General features: G+C 38.1%; 1 protein-coding gene across 2 annotated transcripts in view; it reads left to right on the top strand.

Annotated features, from left to right (window-relative positions):
- LOC112160615 (protein TANC1) overlaps positions 1–19,230 on the top strand; it is a 39,289-nt gene that overhangs the window by 9,111 nt on the left and 10,948 nt on the right. For both annotated transcript variants that reach the window (XM_024295262.2, XM_024295261.2), the window contains exons 6-14: positions 453–753; positions 1,597–1,878; positions 7,971–8,087; positions 8,232–8,522; positions 9,170–9,291; positions 13,155–13,386; positions 15,553–15,719; positions 17,814–18,122; positions 18,999–19,199. In XM_024295262.2, coding sequence (XP_024151030.1) covers positions 453–753; positions 1,597–1,878; positions 7,971–8,087; positions 8,232–8,522; positions 9,170–9,291; positions 13,155–13,386; positions 15,553–15,719; positions 17,814–18,122; positions 18,999–19,199 — 2,022 coding nt within the window. The remainder of the gene's footprint in view (positions 1–452; positions 754–1,596; positions 1,879–7,970; positions 8,088–8,231; positions 8,523–9,169; positions 9,292–13,154; positions 13,387–15,552; positions 15,720–17,813; positions 18,123–18,998; positions 19,200–19,230) is intronic.

Below are 19,230 nucleotides of genomic sequence, written 5' to 3'. Positions count from 1 at the left end.
TTTTGGGGAGTTTATGTCACAGACTCATTTTAAGAATAAATATTCAAAATGTTTTTTAAAAAAGAAAGCCTTCAAAAGTGAATCTTTTTCATTTGTTTTTCAACTGGGACAATAGAGATGGATTTCAGTAATCATTTTGTAGAACGACCTTGATGTACTGAAAAAATCTGTGATTGTAGAAAGATTGCAAAAATAAGCTAACAATTATGTTTTATAAAGGCAGAAAAGCTAAAGTCTTTGATGCAGTGACTATTTGATTGGGCTTTTTTTCTCTAAATTTTTAAATAGTTTTCTATTGACCCCACTTACAATAAAGCTGTTCAATATAGCCAAAAATAACTTTATTAATTAATCCATTCTGACCAAAGTTTTTTATTATTTTTGTCTACATTTTTTTTTCCATTTAGTAAACAGCTTCACTACATGTCTTTCTTTCTGCTTTGCTTTTCCAGTGTGACACCTTTACCCAGGGGGGGAGTCCCTGCTCCACTCTGACCTGCAGCACCACCTCACCCTGTTCAGAGAGCCCCACATCCACCCTGAGCACCAGTGCTGGAGGCCAGTCTCTGCCCCAACCTTTACCCTTATCTGCTCCTCACTGCGGATCCAGCACCAGCCCAAGTGGAACCCTCTCCAGCCCCGCCCGCAGCCCGGCACCTTGCTCTGCCTCCGGGCTCGTACCTGGGAACAGCCCGGGGCCTCCATCTCAAAGCCCCACCTCCACCTTGGAGAGCAAGGATAGTGGAATTATAGGTGAGAGCTTCAGGTTCATACCTGATAAATATCCACAAACGGGAGCTGGACTCTTCTTCATAGTCTATTAGTTGCGCACCCCAACCTCATAGCTGCCGTCGTCATTTGTGCCACTCGAGCCTTAAGGCCTGAGCTCCCTCCTGTCAAAACTGGGACACTGCTGTCTTTGTTGCTTTCGGGTCTGCTTCTCCTAAAATAGGACACTTTTTTCTCCTTAAATAGAGTTTTTATTTATAGTTGAATACAAAAGGCACATCAAGGGCCACAAAGCTCTCTGATTGATGAGTTAATGTCTGCTTTCGCCAAAAGGTGTGTTTCAGTTCTGACTGAGGAAATGTGTTTCCCTCAGACTAAAGCTGTTGTTTTGCAATGTGACTCCAATCAACTTTTTAAAGCACATAGAAGCTATTTTTCCCCCCTGGTGATTTTTCAGGCTGTTGAACTCAGGTCATGCTGTATTTGTTACATAAATACAGAAACTCAGAAGTGGAAGTGTGAAATTCTGTCTTGATTTGACAATCAATTTCCTTGAAAATATAGCAGTTTCTGCTTTGTTTTTTTCTGTTTTATGTTGTTACAAGAAATGTTGACTTTTTTGTGTTTAATCTGTTTTATTCTCCTTGAAAATGGGATGTGGGGCGAAAAGAAGTAGGTCACTCAGGCATTTTAAAGAACAGGATTGAAAACTGGAACTCAATGTTTTTAGCTCTTTTTTTTAAATAAAATCTAATCATAAATTTTAGGACATAAAATTTTAAAAGATATATTTTTTAACAGAAATAGAGTCTTTTAGCTATATTTCGTCCTTCTTTCAAGTAATATTTTCTTATTTATATTATGCAGCAACCATCACTAGTTCTTCTGAGAATGAGGACCGCAGCACCTCCAGTGAGGTTCCCACCAAGGAGGAAGGCGGCGGTGGGGTTCCTGGAGTCACCCATCACGCATGTAATGATCGCCATCCACGGCCAACCAAAGACAACTTGATGCCACAATCAGATGAAACTTTTCGAGGAACTGAGATCACAGAACCCAGGACTCCACCTGCGCCAAAAAGACCCCTCCCTCAGCACAACAAACACCACACCTCTTCGCTGGTGGCACCCCGTCCAAACTCAGTGGCAGGTAAATATCTTTATTATATCTATATGTTCCCCTGGTGTTTTGTGCTTAAAATGACTGACTGTATTTGAGAACTGGACCGAGCGATTGTGATGTCACCCATAGAAAATGGCTAATTTCTGGCTCCAACCAGCCATTTTTTTTTTGTAACATCATCATAGTAAAGCCAGACAGAGAAAATAGGCAGTGATTGATCCCAAATTCGTCTGAGACAAAATTTCCATGGTAACCACTCACTCCAATCAGTCATGATCTTGTTGGAAGTCCAAAAATCTGTCAGTCAAATGCTTTGAACGTTTGACATGAGTCCACACATTTTATTGAGTTATGTGATTCAGTTCATAACTGAAATAACTTGCACTAAAAATACACACACATATATATATATATATATATATATATATATATATATATATATATATATATATATATATCACTCACTCCAATTCTCACATACAGTCAATTACATAAATTAAAGATCTATAGTTTAGCAGTATAGCGAGTATCCTTCTCCTGTGCTGAAATCATGTTGCCAGTTTAAAGCTGAAATCCAGAACATCCAGAAACCCCCCCTACCTTTACCAAAGCCACCCCATAATTAACATCAGTTTCTTGGAGTGATGTTGAGGTTGCAGCAAGTAGAGGCTGAAGTCAACCCACCTTCCATCCCACAAACACACTCAACAAATGTGTCATTTTTGCACTTTCATTTTTGTAAAAAAAACAAATAAATGAGAGTTAATTAGTAGCAAGAATGTAAGGAAGTTGACAAAGCTCCTGTTATTTTACTGATGAAGATGGCTAATGAGAGGATGAATGGGACAGCTGTGACCTGGGTGATTAATTAATGGAGTGATTAATATCGACTGAATAGCTAATTGATTACATTGTTTGTTGACTCGACATTTTCCAGTTCCTCGTGAACAAATACAGCAAAAGCCTAATTAGTAAGAATATCTGCGATGCCGAGCTAAACTTCACTGCAGCATGCACTGATGCTCCACTTACCACTGAGGCTGGGTCTACACACACACACACACTTAGCGAGCAGCACCAGTTAGACGTCCTCGGAGGCCTCCAGTTGTCAAAAAAAAAGTACCCCTCCCCTTCCCAGTCACGATCTTTGCCTGCGCGCAAGGCTCTTTTTCTTCCCTTAGATGTCAGTTCATTTGTGGTGGGAGAAGAAAGAGAAAAAAAGATCCTCCAAGGAGTGGATTCACAGTTATGCCTGCCAGTTTCTTCTGTCAGCTGGTGCTTTAGGCCCCTCTTGATGAGATTCAGAGTAAAGATGAAAAGACCCCGCGTGAACCGCAGCTGCTACAATCCTGATCGGGGAGGAATTAGAGGATGCAGTCACAGGTTAATTAAATTTATGGCACACATTAGGGGCTGAAGTGTAATGTTATTTTAATAACTGGGTAGAATACTTCAGGAATATTGCCTCTTTAACTGCAGCACTGTAACCGAGCAGAGATGAGGTTTATTTGCTCAGGTAGCTGTAGCAGAATTAGAGGTCCAAAATAGATGGAGGGCAGAGTCCGTGTGTTCTCATTACCGAAGCCATAACCCAAAAATTATGGAGTAGCTGGATAAACTCATTTAGTCCAAAGTGTTATGAGATAGATGATTATTGTTGCAGCCTGCAATAATGCGACTAATAACTTAGACAGTTTGAAAAAGTCAATACAAGGTGCTGATCTAATTAGCCTCTTGTTGAATGTAGTAGATTGAACCACTTAGGAGGACAGTAGTCTGTTAAAAGCATCCTTGAAGCTTTTTTTATTGTTTCTTTATAGTTTCCTTCTGTAAATATTTTCTACAGTTCATATTAGGTGCCAGGTGCTTTGGGCATCTTCCTAAATCAGGCTGTTCACAAGACTGCTGTTTCTTTAGCACATAAAACACTCGTGTAATTTCATTCCTCGCCTGCCCTGACATTTCACGTAGTTTGGCACCGGAGAGGAAAGCAGTTTATGTCAGCTGCTTTTCAACTGCAACTGGACGTGTTTTATGGGAAAACACATTTAGGGGTTATGGAATAGGCCCGTTAAGCTGCCGCATTTAAGTTGATTTCAGTTTTCTCTCCAAGAAATTGGTGTGTCTGATGGGTTTTCTCTGCAAAATTGGGCTGTTTTTGTGTTTAAGTCGAAAGCTTGCAACTGTGAGTCCAGAGAAATGCTAGGCTTTTTACCTGTTCCACTTGTTTTGCTGTTATTCTACCACTTTTGAAATATCATTTCGTACAACTGAAATTGTCTGGAGAAAAAAAAAGACATTTCTTATAGAATTTCTCCTAATTTTAAGTTCTCAACCTAAATATCTCAACATCTAAATCCAGAGGAAAGATGTAGGTGTAGCTTTTATCTGTAAATAAATACAGACTTATTTTTCAGATTTGCAGACTTTCACTTAATCTGAATGGTTCCCAGCTAAGACTATGGTCAAATATCCCAAAATAACCCCACACGGCGACCTAAACGCAAGTTTATTCACTTTTTTACAAACTTCTTGGAAAAAGTTAAATTTTTACGCTGACTGGAACATTTTTCTCTAAAATTTTGAGGTCGGGGGGTGACAATCTTGTGACGGGCAGGGATGGCGCCATTACAAAATCAGGCAGTAGCTGGGCAGCATTTTAGCAGATCGCTGACTGGACAATGTGTATTTGTCTGCGGACGGCAGCCGTCCATTTCAAGTGCCACCGGCTGCTAGTCGCCCGGTAGTCCGGCGGTATATAATAAGCGGGCAATTCTACTATCCTGACGGCCGCCATTCATGACCACACCAACGATTTTAAACAAAAAATTGAGTGGTAGCACAAAATCTTGAAGATTCTGTCGATGCTACCTCATCGTGCAGGGACAGTGTATATCTGACTGTAGCAAAAGGCAGAAATAAAATCCAAACCTGATTAGCAAAACTCAATTTTTCCACAATTCTTCCCATTGAGGCCTTCAGGGGGTTATTAGTGGTTTCTTCCACAGCTTATCGTCTGATCTCATCCCACATGTTGACACTGATTGTTTTATCTAATGCTTCAAACATACAAACTAAACTGAATGTTACATTACATTACTCTTTTAGTACTAGATACATCAGTCACTGACATACATTTCCCAGAATAATTGTTCAAATGGTTCATTTTTTGAGTGGGGGCTTGGTAAGTGACGATAGCCTCTCAGTGTTGTCGGGTGGAGGGAGGCTGGGGGTTTGACCTTTAAGGGAATGAAGGATTTAGAAGAGGCTAACAGCTAAGCAGTCATTTGCAGAGCCGTGCAGGTGGGCAGCCAATATTCAATAGGTTGGACTGTAAATAGGTGGAAGGATGAGCTGTCCTGGAGTCCTGGTGTCAAACTGGCTGAAAACATGTTTTTACTCATTCACTGCATCGTTGATCCACTCAGCCATTTGGCCACGCTGTCTTCAGCCAGCAGTCGCTGTCTTCCCACTCCACACCTCCTTCACACTGTGTTGCTGCAGACTGTTCTCTGTCCTCTCACTGTGGATGTTTTTTCAGGCTGCAGTTCTCCACTTGTTTGTGTTTCTAAGCATGTCCTTTTGTCTTAAAAGCTAGTATTTTCCTACAAAATGACAAAGATTTCTTGGTTTTTTTTCCACTTCTAAGAATATAAACATTTCAACTCAAATGTAATTAATGAGGATTTTGTGGCTCTCTGTTAGGGAGGTCCTTTCTGCCTGCAAAGCAGGCTGAAATTCTTCCTCATAGCCCAGTTCATTATCATATTCTTAGGCATACTCCAGCAGTTCTCACAGGCGTACCGTTCATGCAGCACACATAAGCTAGTCACTGCATCTGGGGTGCATAATTATGTCAGACAAAATTTAAATAAAACAGAAAGAGAAGAGGTCAGCAGTACTCTGATCAGAATAAAAAATGTGCACAAATACTGAACATACTGAGTGTTTTTAGTCCTTGATTTTGATGTTTTACACCTTTTTTGGACACTGATAGTTTAAAACAGTGCATGGTCGTAGAAGCAAAATGCTCATTTGATTGGACTGTATCTTTTTTTTAATCTGGATATGGATATGGTTTGGATCTTTTATTAATCCTGCTCTGCAGAGATTAGGGGCATTAGTAAAGCAAGATCTTCCGTCTTTATGAAGGATTTTATCAGTGCAGTAAATCGATAATAGCACAATCCCAGTGAGTGTTCACATCTCCTATACACCCGCACACTAAGGCAGGATTTTTGAAATGAAACAAATTTCTGGTCATTTCAAATCAGGAGTTGAATGGCAACATCATTAGAGTTAACCAATCAAACTTCAGTGTTTGCATCCTCAGTTGTTTGAATTATAAATGTACTTTTGCACTTGAACTGCAATGCAAAAACACAAAATCTCACCAAGTATATTTGTCTAGTTTCTAGCTTGAATATCTTATAAGAAAAAAACTGACATATTAGTAGCTTTTCAGTATATGTAAAGTCTTGGTGTAAGACATTAAAACTTGCATTTCTTGTTACGTCATTTGATGTTAATCAACATCTTTTAAGCCAGACTGGGGGCCAAATGCATTCAAATTTTCACCGGCCCGCAGGTTCCTGTCATAAAGTCAATACATGCGGCCTTCAGCACTTTCTAAAAACTGAGTGTATGATTCCTTTGTTTTCATTTAATTAAACCCGAAGTAACAACTTGTGGCTACTTCAAACAAGAGAAACAGATTTATTCGTTTCTCTGTGCAAACCACCACTGGTTTGTACTTCTGAATAAGACGACTTTCTGTTAATTTCCTATTGACAATATCTAAATGCAGAAGTTTACTATGAGATTTTGATTGTGAATTACATGAAACATATATAAATCCAGATTTAATGTTGAAAAAGTTTTTTTTTTCAGAAAGACAATTTCTGTATTTTATTTCTGATTTTCTAATCAGAAATTCACATTTATTTTGTAAAAAAATATTTTGATGTATGTGAAGTAAGGAAAAGTTTGCCATTGCAATAACATTTTCATTAAATTCAATATTTAATTTGCATTTAATGTTATCATAAGGGTTCAAGGAATGCTGGTTGGTCCTCACATAATCTTAACTCACCAATTCTAACCCTTTTTGCAAAAAGGTTAGATGCTTATTTTAAGGAATATTTTGAGTGTTTATAAATTTACATAATATTTTTAAGAAAAAAAACAGTTTTAGTGGTTTCAAGAAACAGAATTGGTTGATTCACGAAAGTTGGATCATAATTTTAAGATGAATGTATCTTAAAACGACTAATTCTAGTCGTTTAGATAGTTTTGGACTGAAAAAAGGAATAGTTGGACTGTTGTGGGATACATTTCCAATTACTAGAGGAATACACAGAATATGAGTGTTTGTAGCTAAATTTAGAACATCAAAACTTACTTAAAAGAATCTCACCAAGTCAAATTGGACTAGTTCCATTGGCATTTTATTGCAAACTTGTAACAAAGGAAAAACATCTCATAATATTTTTTTTAACTTGATATGAGGTCATCTTTTTTTCTGTGTAGTTATTTATGCTACAATCTTTGCCTTTTTGCATATAAATTGTGTACAAAAAACTATTCTGTTTCATATTTCAAAGTATCTTTCCCATTTTTTCATCTATATGTATTTAAATTATAATAAATAAAATAAAGACTTTCATAATAATCTCTCCTTTAAACTCTGTGTTGTGAGTGGATGAATAGATAGGGAATTGTGGGAGGATAAAACTCTTGTTCTTTAATGTGTTTTGTATTATTTATCAAACTGGCTTTTTCTGTGTAGCCCCTTAAGTCATTACATGAAAGCACATTATTTTCCTATTGTGTGCAGACATGTTTCTGCTTTACAGCCAACAATGTGACAAAATTGCTGCCTTCAAACAACATAAAAAGATTCAGTCATTTCAGACTCATGTCAGCGTGAGACTGCGGAGTGTGAGATGAATTTTTTCATCTTTTCAAGGTCACTGAGGATGTATCTGTAAAAGAAAGAAATAAGCATTTTGTGTTTCATTTGTCTTCATGGATGCAGTAATTGATAGGAGTATCTACATGCATGTCTTAGAAATTTTCTGAGGTTCAGGATGTTTTCCTGACTCATTATTTCTGTTTAGCCACCAGTTCAACCCGTCTGGAAGATTTGAGTTATCTAGACAGCCAAAGGTCTGCTGGGCACAGGAGCTCTGTCCGCAAACACAACACAGCTGGACGCACTAGTGATGACTCCAAAGGTACTTTGTGACATCCCCTTGGGGAAAATCATGTATTTTTAACCATAGCTTTCTGTAGAAACTCTGTCTAACCTCACAGCTTTGGGAAGCACAAAAAACTACACCTTTACGACTGTTTCCACTCTCTTCTGGTATGATTTTTAGGGAGATTGGTGCCATTCAAGCAAGCAGACATCATGCTCAAGCCACTGCTGTTTGAAGTCCCCGGCCTCACAGCAGAGACTCCTTTTGTGGGCCGGGATTGGCTCTTCACGCGGCTGGAGGACGTCCTGAAAAAAAGCAGCAGCTGCGAGGGACGTGGGGCTGTCATCGTGGGGAACGCGGGGTCTGGCAAAAGCGCTATCATCTGGCGGCTGGTGACGCTCAGCTGCCACGGCACCCGAACGCCACACGGAGGTCCCAACATCCCTCACAGCCCCGGCTCCTCTCCAAAATGTAAGCCTCTGTTCTTTGGTCGCCCGATTCCTCAAGCTGAGTTCAAACATGCTACAGTCAGAGCAGATATTGGAGGAAATATCACTTTCTCAGAGGGAGTTTGTAACTGGGTCACACACTCTTCTTTCAAGTTCTCCCCTGATGTTTGTCGGCTGATTGCCGTTTTGTAACCGGAGTGTGATTATTGTGATTTACCTCAAAGTGGCACTGGAAAAAAAACAAGCCTCTTATGCAAATAGGTAGCTCACAAAAGTAAATATTTCACACTGTGGTGTCCTCCTGAATGTTCTTTAGTACTGAGGTAAATATAGGAAGTAATACAAACATTATTTCATCTCTTAATATCCCCTCACCAGCATTTTTCTCAAGTACAATGAGGTTCAGATATAAAGATGAGGAAGAAGCGGGTTTACAATTACTTTCTAGTGTCATTAAATTAATTATTTACATCTATTCTGTATGTTGTCACTTCAAACCTCAAGAGAGTCTATCTTGATTAAAGATGTTTGCAGCCTGCTGAGGTTTTTTTTCCTCCCTCCAGATACAGTCATTATTTTCTGCAGTTTAACTGTTTGTCAAGTTAACTTTGCTCACATCAGCAGCAGTTACACAGGGATTGTGTTAATGTTAAATTGCTTTGTGGCCAGGCGGGGACAAGCAGGGAAAAGCTGCCTCCAAAACGCCGGCTGATTCCAGCCAGAGCCCCGCCGCAGGAACGAGCGATGCTACAGCGCAGAGGAAGGATCCTGTCAGAAGCTTAGCTGCCAAGGTACATGGAGCAAAAGAAATACACGCATTGCAGATTTCCCTTTATTGTCTAACTGTTGGTAAAGCAAAAGTTTTTAAAATGCGCTTAATTGTCAATTTAGGAAATTTTACAAAAGCCTGACTTTGAAATCTGCCATTACCTGATGGTATAAAACCTACAAAATCCGCAAAAAATGGGGAAAAAATGACCTGACTTTCCATCAACCTAAACCTGTGCCGTCATGTGATTCATTTTTTTTTTTATGATTAAGTACATATAACTTATTTAATTCATCTATTTTTAATCTTACATGATATTGCTTTGAAAAGCCTCATTTTGGGGTATTTTCATCTAGATTTGTGACATTGTGATGAAGTAAAAAAAAAAAAAAACAACCTAAGAGGTGGCTTTATGATTGTATTTATTATAACAGACTTCTAACCTACAAAGGCTGCTTTTTTATCTCTTTAAAAAAAAATTGAAAATCTCTTTTTGAAATTTTTGAGATTTTGAAAATCTCTTTTGAAAATTTGTTTCCCCCAATCTTTTTAAAAGGGGTAATTTTTCCAATAAAAAACAAAAAAAACATCATATCTAGAATAATTTAATTGAATACATCAAATAGCAGTAGAAACACTTCAGAACAACCAAAATATATTGATCACAAACTTTTTATTAAAATCATTATACATATGTTAATTGTTAAAATACTTGATTCTAAAATTATTCGCAATAGCAAGACAGTACACAAGATAGGAGTGATTTTATAGTTTTCCTTTTTTTTATTTCATCATTTTAAAGACTAGAATGCTGCAGAAGAGAAAGTAAACTTTGGACTGTTGTGACTGGACACAAACAAGCATTTAGGGGTGCACTTTGTCTCCAGAGTGATGCTTTGTTTAACTTATCATGACCTTTAGCATATTATATACCACTTTCATCAGCGGCCTGCAGCAGAGCTCTGTAGGCCGTTACCATGACAACCCATTGGAGAGTTGATCCAATTTTCCACTTTTGTGGATAAACAGTTAAAGCAAAAAAACAAGATTAAAGTACTAATAATTGTTTTCATATTTATTTTTATGACTATAGTGTAAGCATGATAATGCCCTTTGAAGTGTGCATTATCAGAAATTAATGGACTTCGCAGAGGCAACGGTACAATGGGATCAGGCCTCTGTGTCGTCCATTCTTTTAAGATAGAGAGCACCACGTGGGGCATTATCTTTTACATAATGGATCATAATTATAGTTTTAAAATGAGATTGCTATAAAAGAGCTAATTTATCTATAATTAATTCATGTGATAATTTGACACTCCTTCTGGAATCATCAGTTATCAAAGACTATTTTTACAAAAAAAAAGTCTAAAATTGAAGAATTGTGAGTTCTATTGTCATTAGCAGGTGGATTTGGTGATAATGTTGGGATAAGAATAATCTGATTTAGCTTTAGTGTACAAATCACTGAAACATTGTATGTCAAACAATTGTGCTAAATTGAAGAAGGACTTATTATTTATTGTTTTATTTCTTTACATCAGGCTTATTATAGGCCAGCTGAAGGCTTTTCGTCAAAAAAAGGTGTTTTCCAAATATTTTGATTTTTATTATTTTCTAGAACATAAATCCTATATTGAATCCAAACTAAACTGTGACATAGAAATCAAGATTCAAACTGAATCCTGGGGTTGCTGCTAACCATACATTATAAGTAGCCCAGCATTTATTGGCCAAACCATGTGGGTCATGGTTGGAAAAAACCTCACGTATTATATTTTCAATCCTTTCCTTTATCCCCAAATCTCAAGCTGAAGTGGAATTGAATTCTGAGCCGTAAAATGATTCTGGCCAGAAAGAATACTTTCCAAACTGTGCTTTGTAAGATTCTAAAGTGGAAGAAGAGCACACTGGGAGGCTTCACAAATACTCAAGAGTACACAAACCTACAACCACGACGAGCACACATCCCTTTTCATACTGTTGCTGAGCAGACTGCTGACTCACCTGCAGTTACTACAAACAAAAGGAAAATACATTTGTTGTTTTTGAATGCTCTATGATTGATCTTTTAGAGCCTGACTCTTACATAATGTTTAAAGTTGAACATGAACCAGACCATCACAATGAGTATTGATGATTAGCGTCTGACAGAAAAACGGAGTTCTTACGTGTCCAAGTGTTACGAGGCGGCCTGTTTCTGACATTAATGTCAGAGTGTTGTTGTGTGTTTCTTAGTGCATGTAGAACACGCTGCTGTGTGCATTGCAAAGATGACATGGAAGCTTCTAAATTTACTAACTTGGCCTCAATAAGAGTTTCCATGGGAACTAGTCAGACTGCTTGTGATGGGAAGGATGTTTGCTCAAAAGCAAAAAAAAAAAATCATTGATGATGTTATATGTGGATTACTCACATCTATAGTGAGTTGTGTTTGTATCAAAAGACTTCTCACACATAAACAGAGATTTAAACACACATCTTCTCATCGGTTGAGGAGTATGTTGCCCACACTGGGCCACAGTTGGAACGCTCTTGGATGCTCTACAGGTTTTCTGGACCCGTACGTGTGATGCATCGTTTCTGTGGTACATTACACTTTGCCTCCTTTAGCTCTCAAGCAAAAAAATGAATCAGCACTGCTGCTGACGCATTATAGTCGCACAGAAGAAGACCACATCTCCTCTGCACTGTCAGTATTGAACCACAGTTGGGCTGTCACTTACATTTATTTTAGAATCATGAAAAATGTTTACTTTGTAATCCTAATTATAGTAGTTTTAGGTATTATTTAACACGTGCTTTTACTACACATTAGTACTAATACTAACATTTTTATTCAAAGAGTCAGTCTGAGAGCAAGGCAGGGATATTTTCTAATCAAAAATATTTCTTTTGCAACTCAAAAAGAAAGTTTTACAAAAATGAACTATTTAATTAAAAGCAATTTTTCAAAACACAAAATCTAAAAACTTCCACTTGTAAAATATTGACATTGAACTAAAAGTTTGTTCATTTGGGCAACATTTTTAGACAGCAAAAAGAGTTAGCCCAAAAATTAGGAAAAGAACAAAAATTTTAAGTAGAAAATTACTAGGTAAATTATCTGTCCATGCAGCAAGTTATTTTTACTTAACAAAAATTCTTATAAGATATCACAATCTAGAAAGTTCCACACAAGCATTCAAAAAGTAAAAAAATAAGCTAAATAAAATGTCTTAAATTACAGCCCAATAAGTATATTTTGCCAGTTCTAAGCAACGGTTTCTGTTTTTTTAGTTTTTACAAACCTAATTGTAGTTTAGTTTGATAAATGACGAAAAGTGGTGTAATAAGTGGAAATAACTCATGTTAGAACAAAATGTGAACAAAACGAGATCAGCATCTTTTTTAGTTTTAAAACAAGTTTTTCTGTTGTCAAGAATATAGAGCAAAAGAGTTTGACTCATTTTACTACTTTTATTTACACATTTGAACTAGAGTGGGAGGATAAACCCCTAGAGATGGAACATCTAGTTTTTAAGAGGGTCCTTCATTTCAAGAAATTATAATCACAAATGACAAAGCAGAAACCACACAAAGCAGAAGGAATAGATATTAAATACACATAACACACACGTAGACGCACTCGCTCTCAATATCCGCCCCTACCTAACTTGACATTTCAGAAAGTCATCATAACTTTTTTATTTTATGATTCCAGCTCTTAATGAAGCAAAACATTCAAACTGTGCTGAGTTTGAGAAAAGTTTGGAAAGATGTAGACCAATGAGAAGTTAAAACAACTCGAGACGTGGTAAAATATCAGGAAGTGTATTGTTTCTGTCAAGTTTTCATGCATTGTTTGATAAAGACTTACAGTTTATTATCTTTACCCTCTGTCAGGTGGTAGCATACCATTTCTGCCAAGCTGACAACACCTACACCTGCCTGGTTCCAGAGTTTGTGCACAGTGTCGCCGCTCTGCTGGCCAGAGCACCGCAGCTCACTCCATACAGGGAGCTGCTGGCACAGGAGCCTCACTTGCAAAACACACTCAGCTTACGCTCCTGCGTTCAGGATCCCATCGCTGCCTTTCGAAAGGGTGTCATAGAGCCTCTGGCCAGCCTGCGCAAAGGTAATGGAACCCAAATGCACAGAGACAAAAGTCCTACTCGAGTATAAATACTTGCACTTTCACAAAGTATATTCGTTGCAAGGCAGAAAAATGTCTGCTTCCTTTGTCCTGTAATTACAAGCCCAGTACAGTATGAAGTAATGACTTGATAATGGGCTCATAAATTGTTCTCTGCAGTTAAGATCAGTTATTTGAAACAATTGCTTGTCAAACAAATGTTTAGTCATTTACATCCAGAAATTATGAGTGCTTTATTTGCCCTATTGAGTCATCGTTCCAGGGGGCTTCAAGGTCAGAAAATAGATGGGAGAGGCTTAGAATATTATGAGCTTATTAACCAGCTCAGACTCTTGTGATGCAGTTAGTCAGCTAGATGGATGTGCTATCACAACTAGGCCCTCCACAATCCTTGTAAAGTAGTGCTTTGTCTTCTGCTGCTTCATTCCAGAGGTTAGAAGTAGGTGAGATCCACTCATGTGAGTGAATGTTTGTGTTTGAGTCCTCACCGGTTTGCAGAAAGGATTTGTCAGCTTATGTTTATGCAAAAGGATAACGCATACTCTTTGCATTTTTACTGTTTTACATGTAGTAATACATCATTTGGACAGGTGGTGAAATTAAATAAAAGACACCTTAACAATAGGTGATGTATTACTGTGTCAGTACTTAATTTAAAACTACAAGGAGATGGTTTGGAAATGCATGGAGTAGTACTCATGATTTAACATCTTGAAAAACCACCTTTGAGTTTGAAATGAAGAAACACGTCATATCAACTACTTTAGGCTTAAAGGGAAATGATCTGAAGTTTAAGTTGCCATGTCTTTTACTACAATATTCTAGTGTCAAACACCAGGTGGTCAATTAAAGGTCTTATACCATGCAAAATCAACTTTTTCAGCTTTTAAATGTATTATAATGTTCATTCCTCACTATAAAGAATCCCAAAACGGTATTTTGATCTATCCACGCGTTTCTGAGTATTCCTCCAAAAAACTGTGCTCTAAGAACCAACCCCTCCCAACCAACGAAAATGAGCAGTGAGCCTCTTTCAAGACGAGTCTGCACTTCTAGAACCATCCACCGTTAGCCATCGCTACAACGATTTTACTGTACATATACAGAATGCACATCCATCTTTGCAAAAGTTCAGATGTTGTTTGTTTTTGTGGCTGAATCGCAGACACGATGCCGGCTCTAGGGTGACGTCATGAATTGGGAAGCACCCACAAGCAGTGAAAGACGGTACCTCTAAGATCGAGGCGTTTTACTTCAGTGAAGGAAAGAAAACTCACGAAAATAACTAACTATTTCATAAATTATTTGTTTTTTAGTGTACCAAGGGTAATATGTGGTTTTATATATATATATATATATATAGTCTTCTTAACGACTTAAGAAAAGCATGGTAGGCAGTTTAAAAAATTGGAGCCCAGTGTCTATAAACTGGAATTTATTGATGACAGAACACAACAATTGGAAGATTATAAGGTATTGTGCTGATTTGGGGAGGTGCTGACAGAGCAGACTCTTCCTGAAAGGGGCTGTTCTCAATCTGTGACATCAGCATGTGAGAACTTGTTTGTTGTTGTGGGTATGGGAGGGTTTGTAGAGGATTACTCAGGAATGCGTTACTGATCAAAACACTGCTTTGGGGTTCTTTATAGAGAGGAATAAACAGTATAATACACTTAAAAGTAAAAAAAAATGATTTTTGATGGTATGCCCCCTTTAAGTCAAAAATCTGTAATAAGATTAAATTAGTTTTTTTAATAACCGGACAAAAAAATATTTTGATTTGAAGTTGTTCTAGTCCAAGTGAACCCATGGGTGACGTCCATGTCACAGAAAAACATCCGAAATGTATTAGGTGGTCTATTGGTTTATGGTGTATTCCATATCATTTTATTTTATAGGAAAAATTGGTCTGGTTCTTTAAGGGTTAAGGAATAAAGTAATCAATGTATGCATATTTTAGAGATGTAATCATAAGTTTTTCACAACAGCAATTAGCAGTTAGTGATTTTTTTTTTTTCAACTTTACAAGGTCATAGTACATCAGCCATCCAGACAGGCACATTTAATCAATAAGTGGTTTTTGAGGTGTACAAAAAGCTTAGAAATACTACGCTTTCTCATTTTTTCTATCCTTCTGGATGTCTTTAGAGCGGAGGCTGCCTGAAGAAGACTACGTCATACTGGTGGACAGTCTCAATGAGGCAGAGTTTCATAAACCAGACTATGGAGACACAATAGCAGCCTTCATCACCAAAATCATTTCCAAGTTCCCACTGTGGTTGAAGCTGGTGGTCACCGTCAGAACTGGTCTTGTGGTAAGTCTGAGGATCTGGATTATGATTTTTAATTATTTTTTTGTATGCATCTCATTACGTTTTTTATTTTCTTATAAGGATTTTATGTCCCTCTGAATGCAAAAAGTTTGTCCATCATGCTTCAAATTCATAAAATGATCAAATACACATTATTCACCATCAATGTTCCGGCACAAGTCTGTGTGAATTTTACCTCTATATCATACTTTCTAAGATTAGTGGACTCCAAGTTTAACGTTGTTGCTTTAATTTAATTTCATTTGTAAGCACAGAAGATAAACCATTCCTTGCACCTCCCACTCTGCCTCATCACATCTGTGTTTGCCTCCTGAGTCACTCCTGCTCAGTCCTACTCACTGATCAGGCTAAAGTCGAGCTTGTGAAAATTGTGATGTTCTTGGGTTCAAATGTCCTGTAAAGCTGTTTGGCCGTTGCAGATGGCCCACAGTGGACATGCTGCGTTGTGCCAGTTTGAAGAGTTTACACGGTCTTTTCCTGACTCCATTCAGTCGGCATCTGTCGAGTGTATTAATTCTCAATAAGAGTCATGTTCCCCTGTTGTCACGGTGACAAGTCTGCGTCTTATTGACATGAATTCTCCGTCCAACAGGCTGGAGAAAAGTCATTATCTCCCAAGTGAATCCATTAGAAGACTGTAGCTCACCTCTAACCCAGAAAGAAAAAGGGTTACTCTTCATAACTTTCTGCTGCAAATGAGTCTATTTTTCTGACAGTTTCATTGGATAAATATGCAAAAATATGAAACAAAATAACTCAGTAAGGGGGGGATTATTTAAGTTTGCTTCTTTCCACTCTTTTTCAGGAAATAATTCTACTTGACTTGAGTTAATAATCATTAAATGTACAGAATCATGTTTGTATAACTACAAACATCTCTATTTATGATTATGAGTAATTATACTGTTAAGAGAATAGCATCATCTTCTTGCATTCTCATTTGTTTTTCTTGATTTTTTTAGTCAATTCATTACTTGACTCTGTAAGGAGTTTGATATACTTGTGTGATTTCTTGTTGTATTATCAACAACTAGTGCTTGAAATGAACCATTAAAAAGAAGTTTCTCAAAAATGCTTAAATTCTGTTAAATCCGGGGTATTCCCCCTCAAAAAATGTCCAAGTCCCAATATAATTTTAAAGCTAAAATGCAATTTGGCTCTTAAAGTTACACATTTGTATATTTATTTGTCTTTTATATAATTTAGAAGTCATTTATTGTGAGAAACTTTAAATTACTGGAAAAAACAATAGTACTTTGTAATAGGAAATAATTCAAATTGAATTAGAGCTGGGGTGGTATTCAGAGTCTATTTTATGCTTTCGCTGCTGCATTATAGGCAATGTGGCATTTGGCAGTGTAGCTCTCTGTAGTCTGATGTATTTTTTTTTCAATCCGTTCTGTAATCCCACCAAACAGACACATCTGTCCACTGCTGAAGCCAAGCCTCCAAAGGCTGCATGGATTACGCCCTGAATGGTTGGTAATACCAGCAGGCATCCGCTGGAAGTCTGAACCATGACAGCCGCCAGCTGGTTATGTAATTAGATTTGTGTTTGAAAGGACACAAAAGACATTTAGAGTTTCTTCAGAGAAAAGTATAAGTCATTCGACATATATTTGAGTTCTGCCTTACGAGGGTCACATAAAGATTTTTTACCCCACAACCAAGTGTTGCCAAGAGGTCAAGTGATGTCTGCGACCACAAGTCAGGTGTGTTTGGCTAAACCTAATAGTCAGGGCTTTATGGTGAAAAATAGAGCTTACATGAGCTGCGTAAGAGTGTTATGATCATCATCCGTGGTTTTGGCCAGTGTTGAGCAGTAGAGGATGACAGAGAAGAGGAGCTAAAATGTGATTCTGAGAGAAGCCTGTGAGCAATGCTGGGGCTTGAGTCATTGTCACACTATTTACTGTACTGTATCCCATGGCTCTGTGTGACTCAGAGGCAACAGCATTTGAGGAACTGGTCTTGATTTTTATGCTTATAATTCATCCCTCATGCACCAAAGACATGCAACCCACCTAAAATAATTGAAAGTTCCTGCCTGAAACTGTGGCCTTCCTTCTCCTGCAGGAAATCACCACGCTCCTTCCGTTCTCTGGCATTTCTCTGGACATCCTGCCAGACAGCAGCGATCTGGGAGCCGACCTGAGCGACTACATCCATCACCGGGTCAGCAGCAGCAGCCAGGTCGCTGCGAACGTCACCACACCAACAGGGTCCGCTCCGGATCCTCTGCTGCTCAGCAAGTTCAGCAGCCACCTGTCCACACGGAGCCACGGCTCCATCCTCTACCTTCAGCTCACCCTGGATCTGTTCCACAAAGGGCACCTGGCTTTGAAGGGAGGAAACTATCTGGTTGTCCCCGTCTCTCTGTCTGAGGTCAGAGGCTTGTATTAGCGCTCTAGTGGGTCCTGTAAAAGTGAACTGACATATGCTGGATCATCTGATGGAAATACATTTAAACCACAAATGCAAAGGAATGGCTCTCCGGGTCCTTTACAATGTTTTGGTCCAGTGTTTTCACGTCATTGTCTGTCCTCACTGAGAGCTACCAGTCATAAAATGACCAGAGGCTGAAGTACAGCTCAAGGAAAAAACTTTTCAAATCCCTAATGCATAAAAAGTAAAACAAAACTAAACACAAAGTATCAGAAACTCTCAGTAGAGACTATTGTAAATGTCATTTTAATCATATGTAATCACAGTTTAGGAAAAAAAAATAAGAAAAAGCATTCTTAGAAATAGCAATCAGCTGATGATGAGTTGGTTATGTAGAAAACATGCAAATGCACAAAGAGAATGTTTGAGAGTATTCACTTTTAAGGATGAAACGCCAAAAATATTCAGAGCTTTGAACTAAAAGCAGTTGATGTTTCATGTTTCTACCCTGCTATGATCGAATGTGTTGATTATACGCATGTTGTATGTTGTATGTGAAACATGGGATTCAACGTTTTGAAGAAGCAACAAACAGAATTGGTGATGTGATGTTGAGTTTCAGCGTGGATGAGTGGGGAAAGTGCAAATCAACAGTGTGTCTATATACTTTCCTGTTGTTGGTCCAGACAATCTGGAAAAAAAATGACACTGTTGAAGATTTCTCCATTTAAATACGAGCCATGTCTGGGTCATCAGGATTTTGGTGACTCTTTCCAATGGAAAGCTGCTTTAGAAGACTGTAATCTTTTAAATAATCCATTCTTAAGGATGTTAGTTTAAATCGGTCCCCTTCTTTATGTTTGTGCTCTCGGGTAGGTGTATCTGCTGATGTGTCGGGAGAGCTTTCCGGATAAAGACGTCTTCGAGCGGGTGCTTCCGGTGTTAAACGTGGCTCTGGCGTCTCTGCACCCGCTGACTGATGAGCAAATGTTCAGGGCGCTGAACGCCGGCGCTGTGAAGGGGGAGCTGGAGTGGAAGGACTTCCAGCAGAGATTAGACAGTCTGGCTGGATTCATGGTAAGACTCCAGAAGCAACTTAAGAGATGGA

The sequence above is a fragment of the Oryzias melastigma genome, linkage group LG3, assembly GCF_002922805.2.
Source record: "Oryzias melastigma strain HK-1 linkage group LG3, ASM292280v2, whole genome shotgun sequence".
Classification (NCBI taxonomy): Eukaryota; Metazoa; Chordata; class Actinopteri; order Beloniformes; family Adrianichthyidae; genus Oryzias; species Oryzias melastigma.
This window is presented reverse-complemented; position numbering and strand designations above follow the sequence as displayed.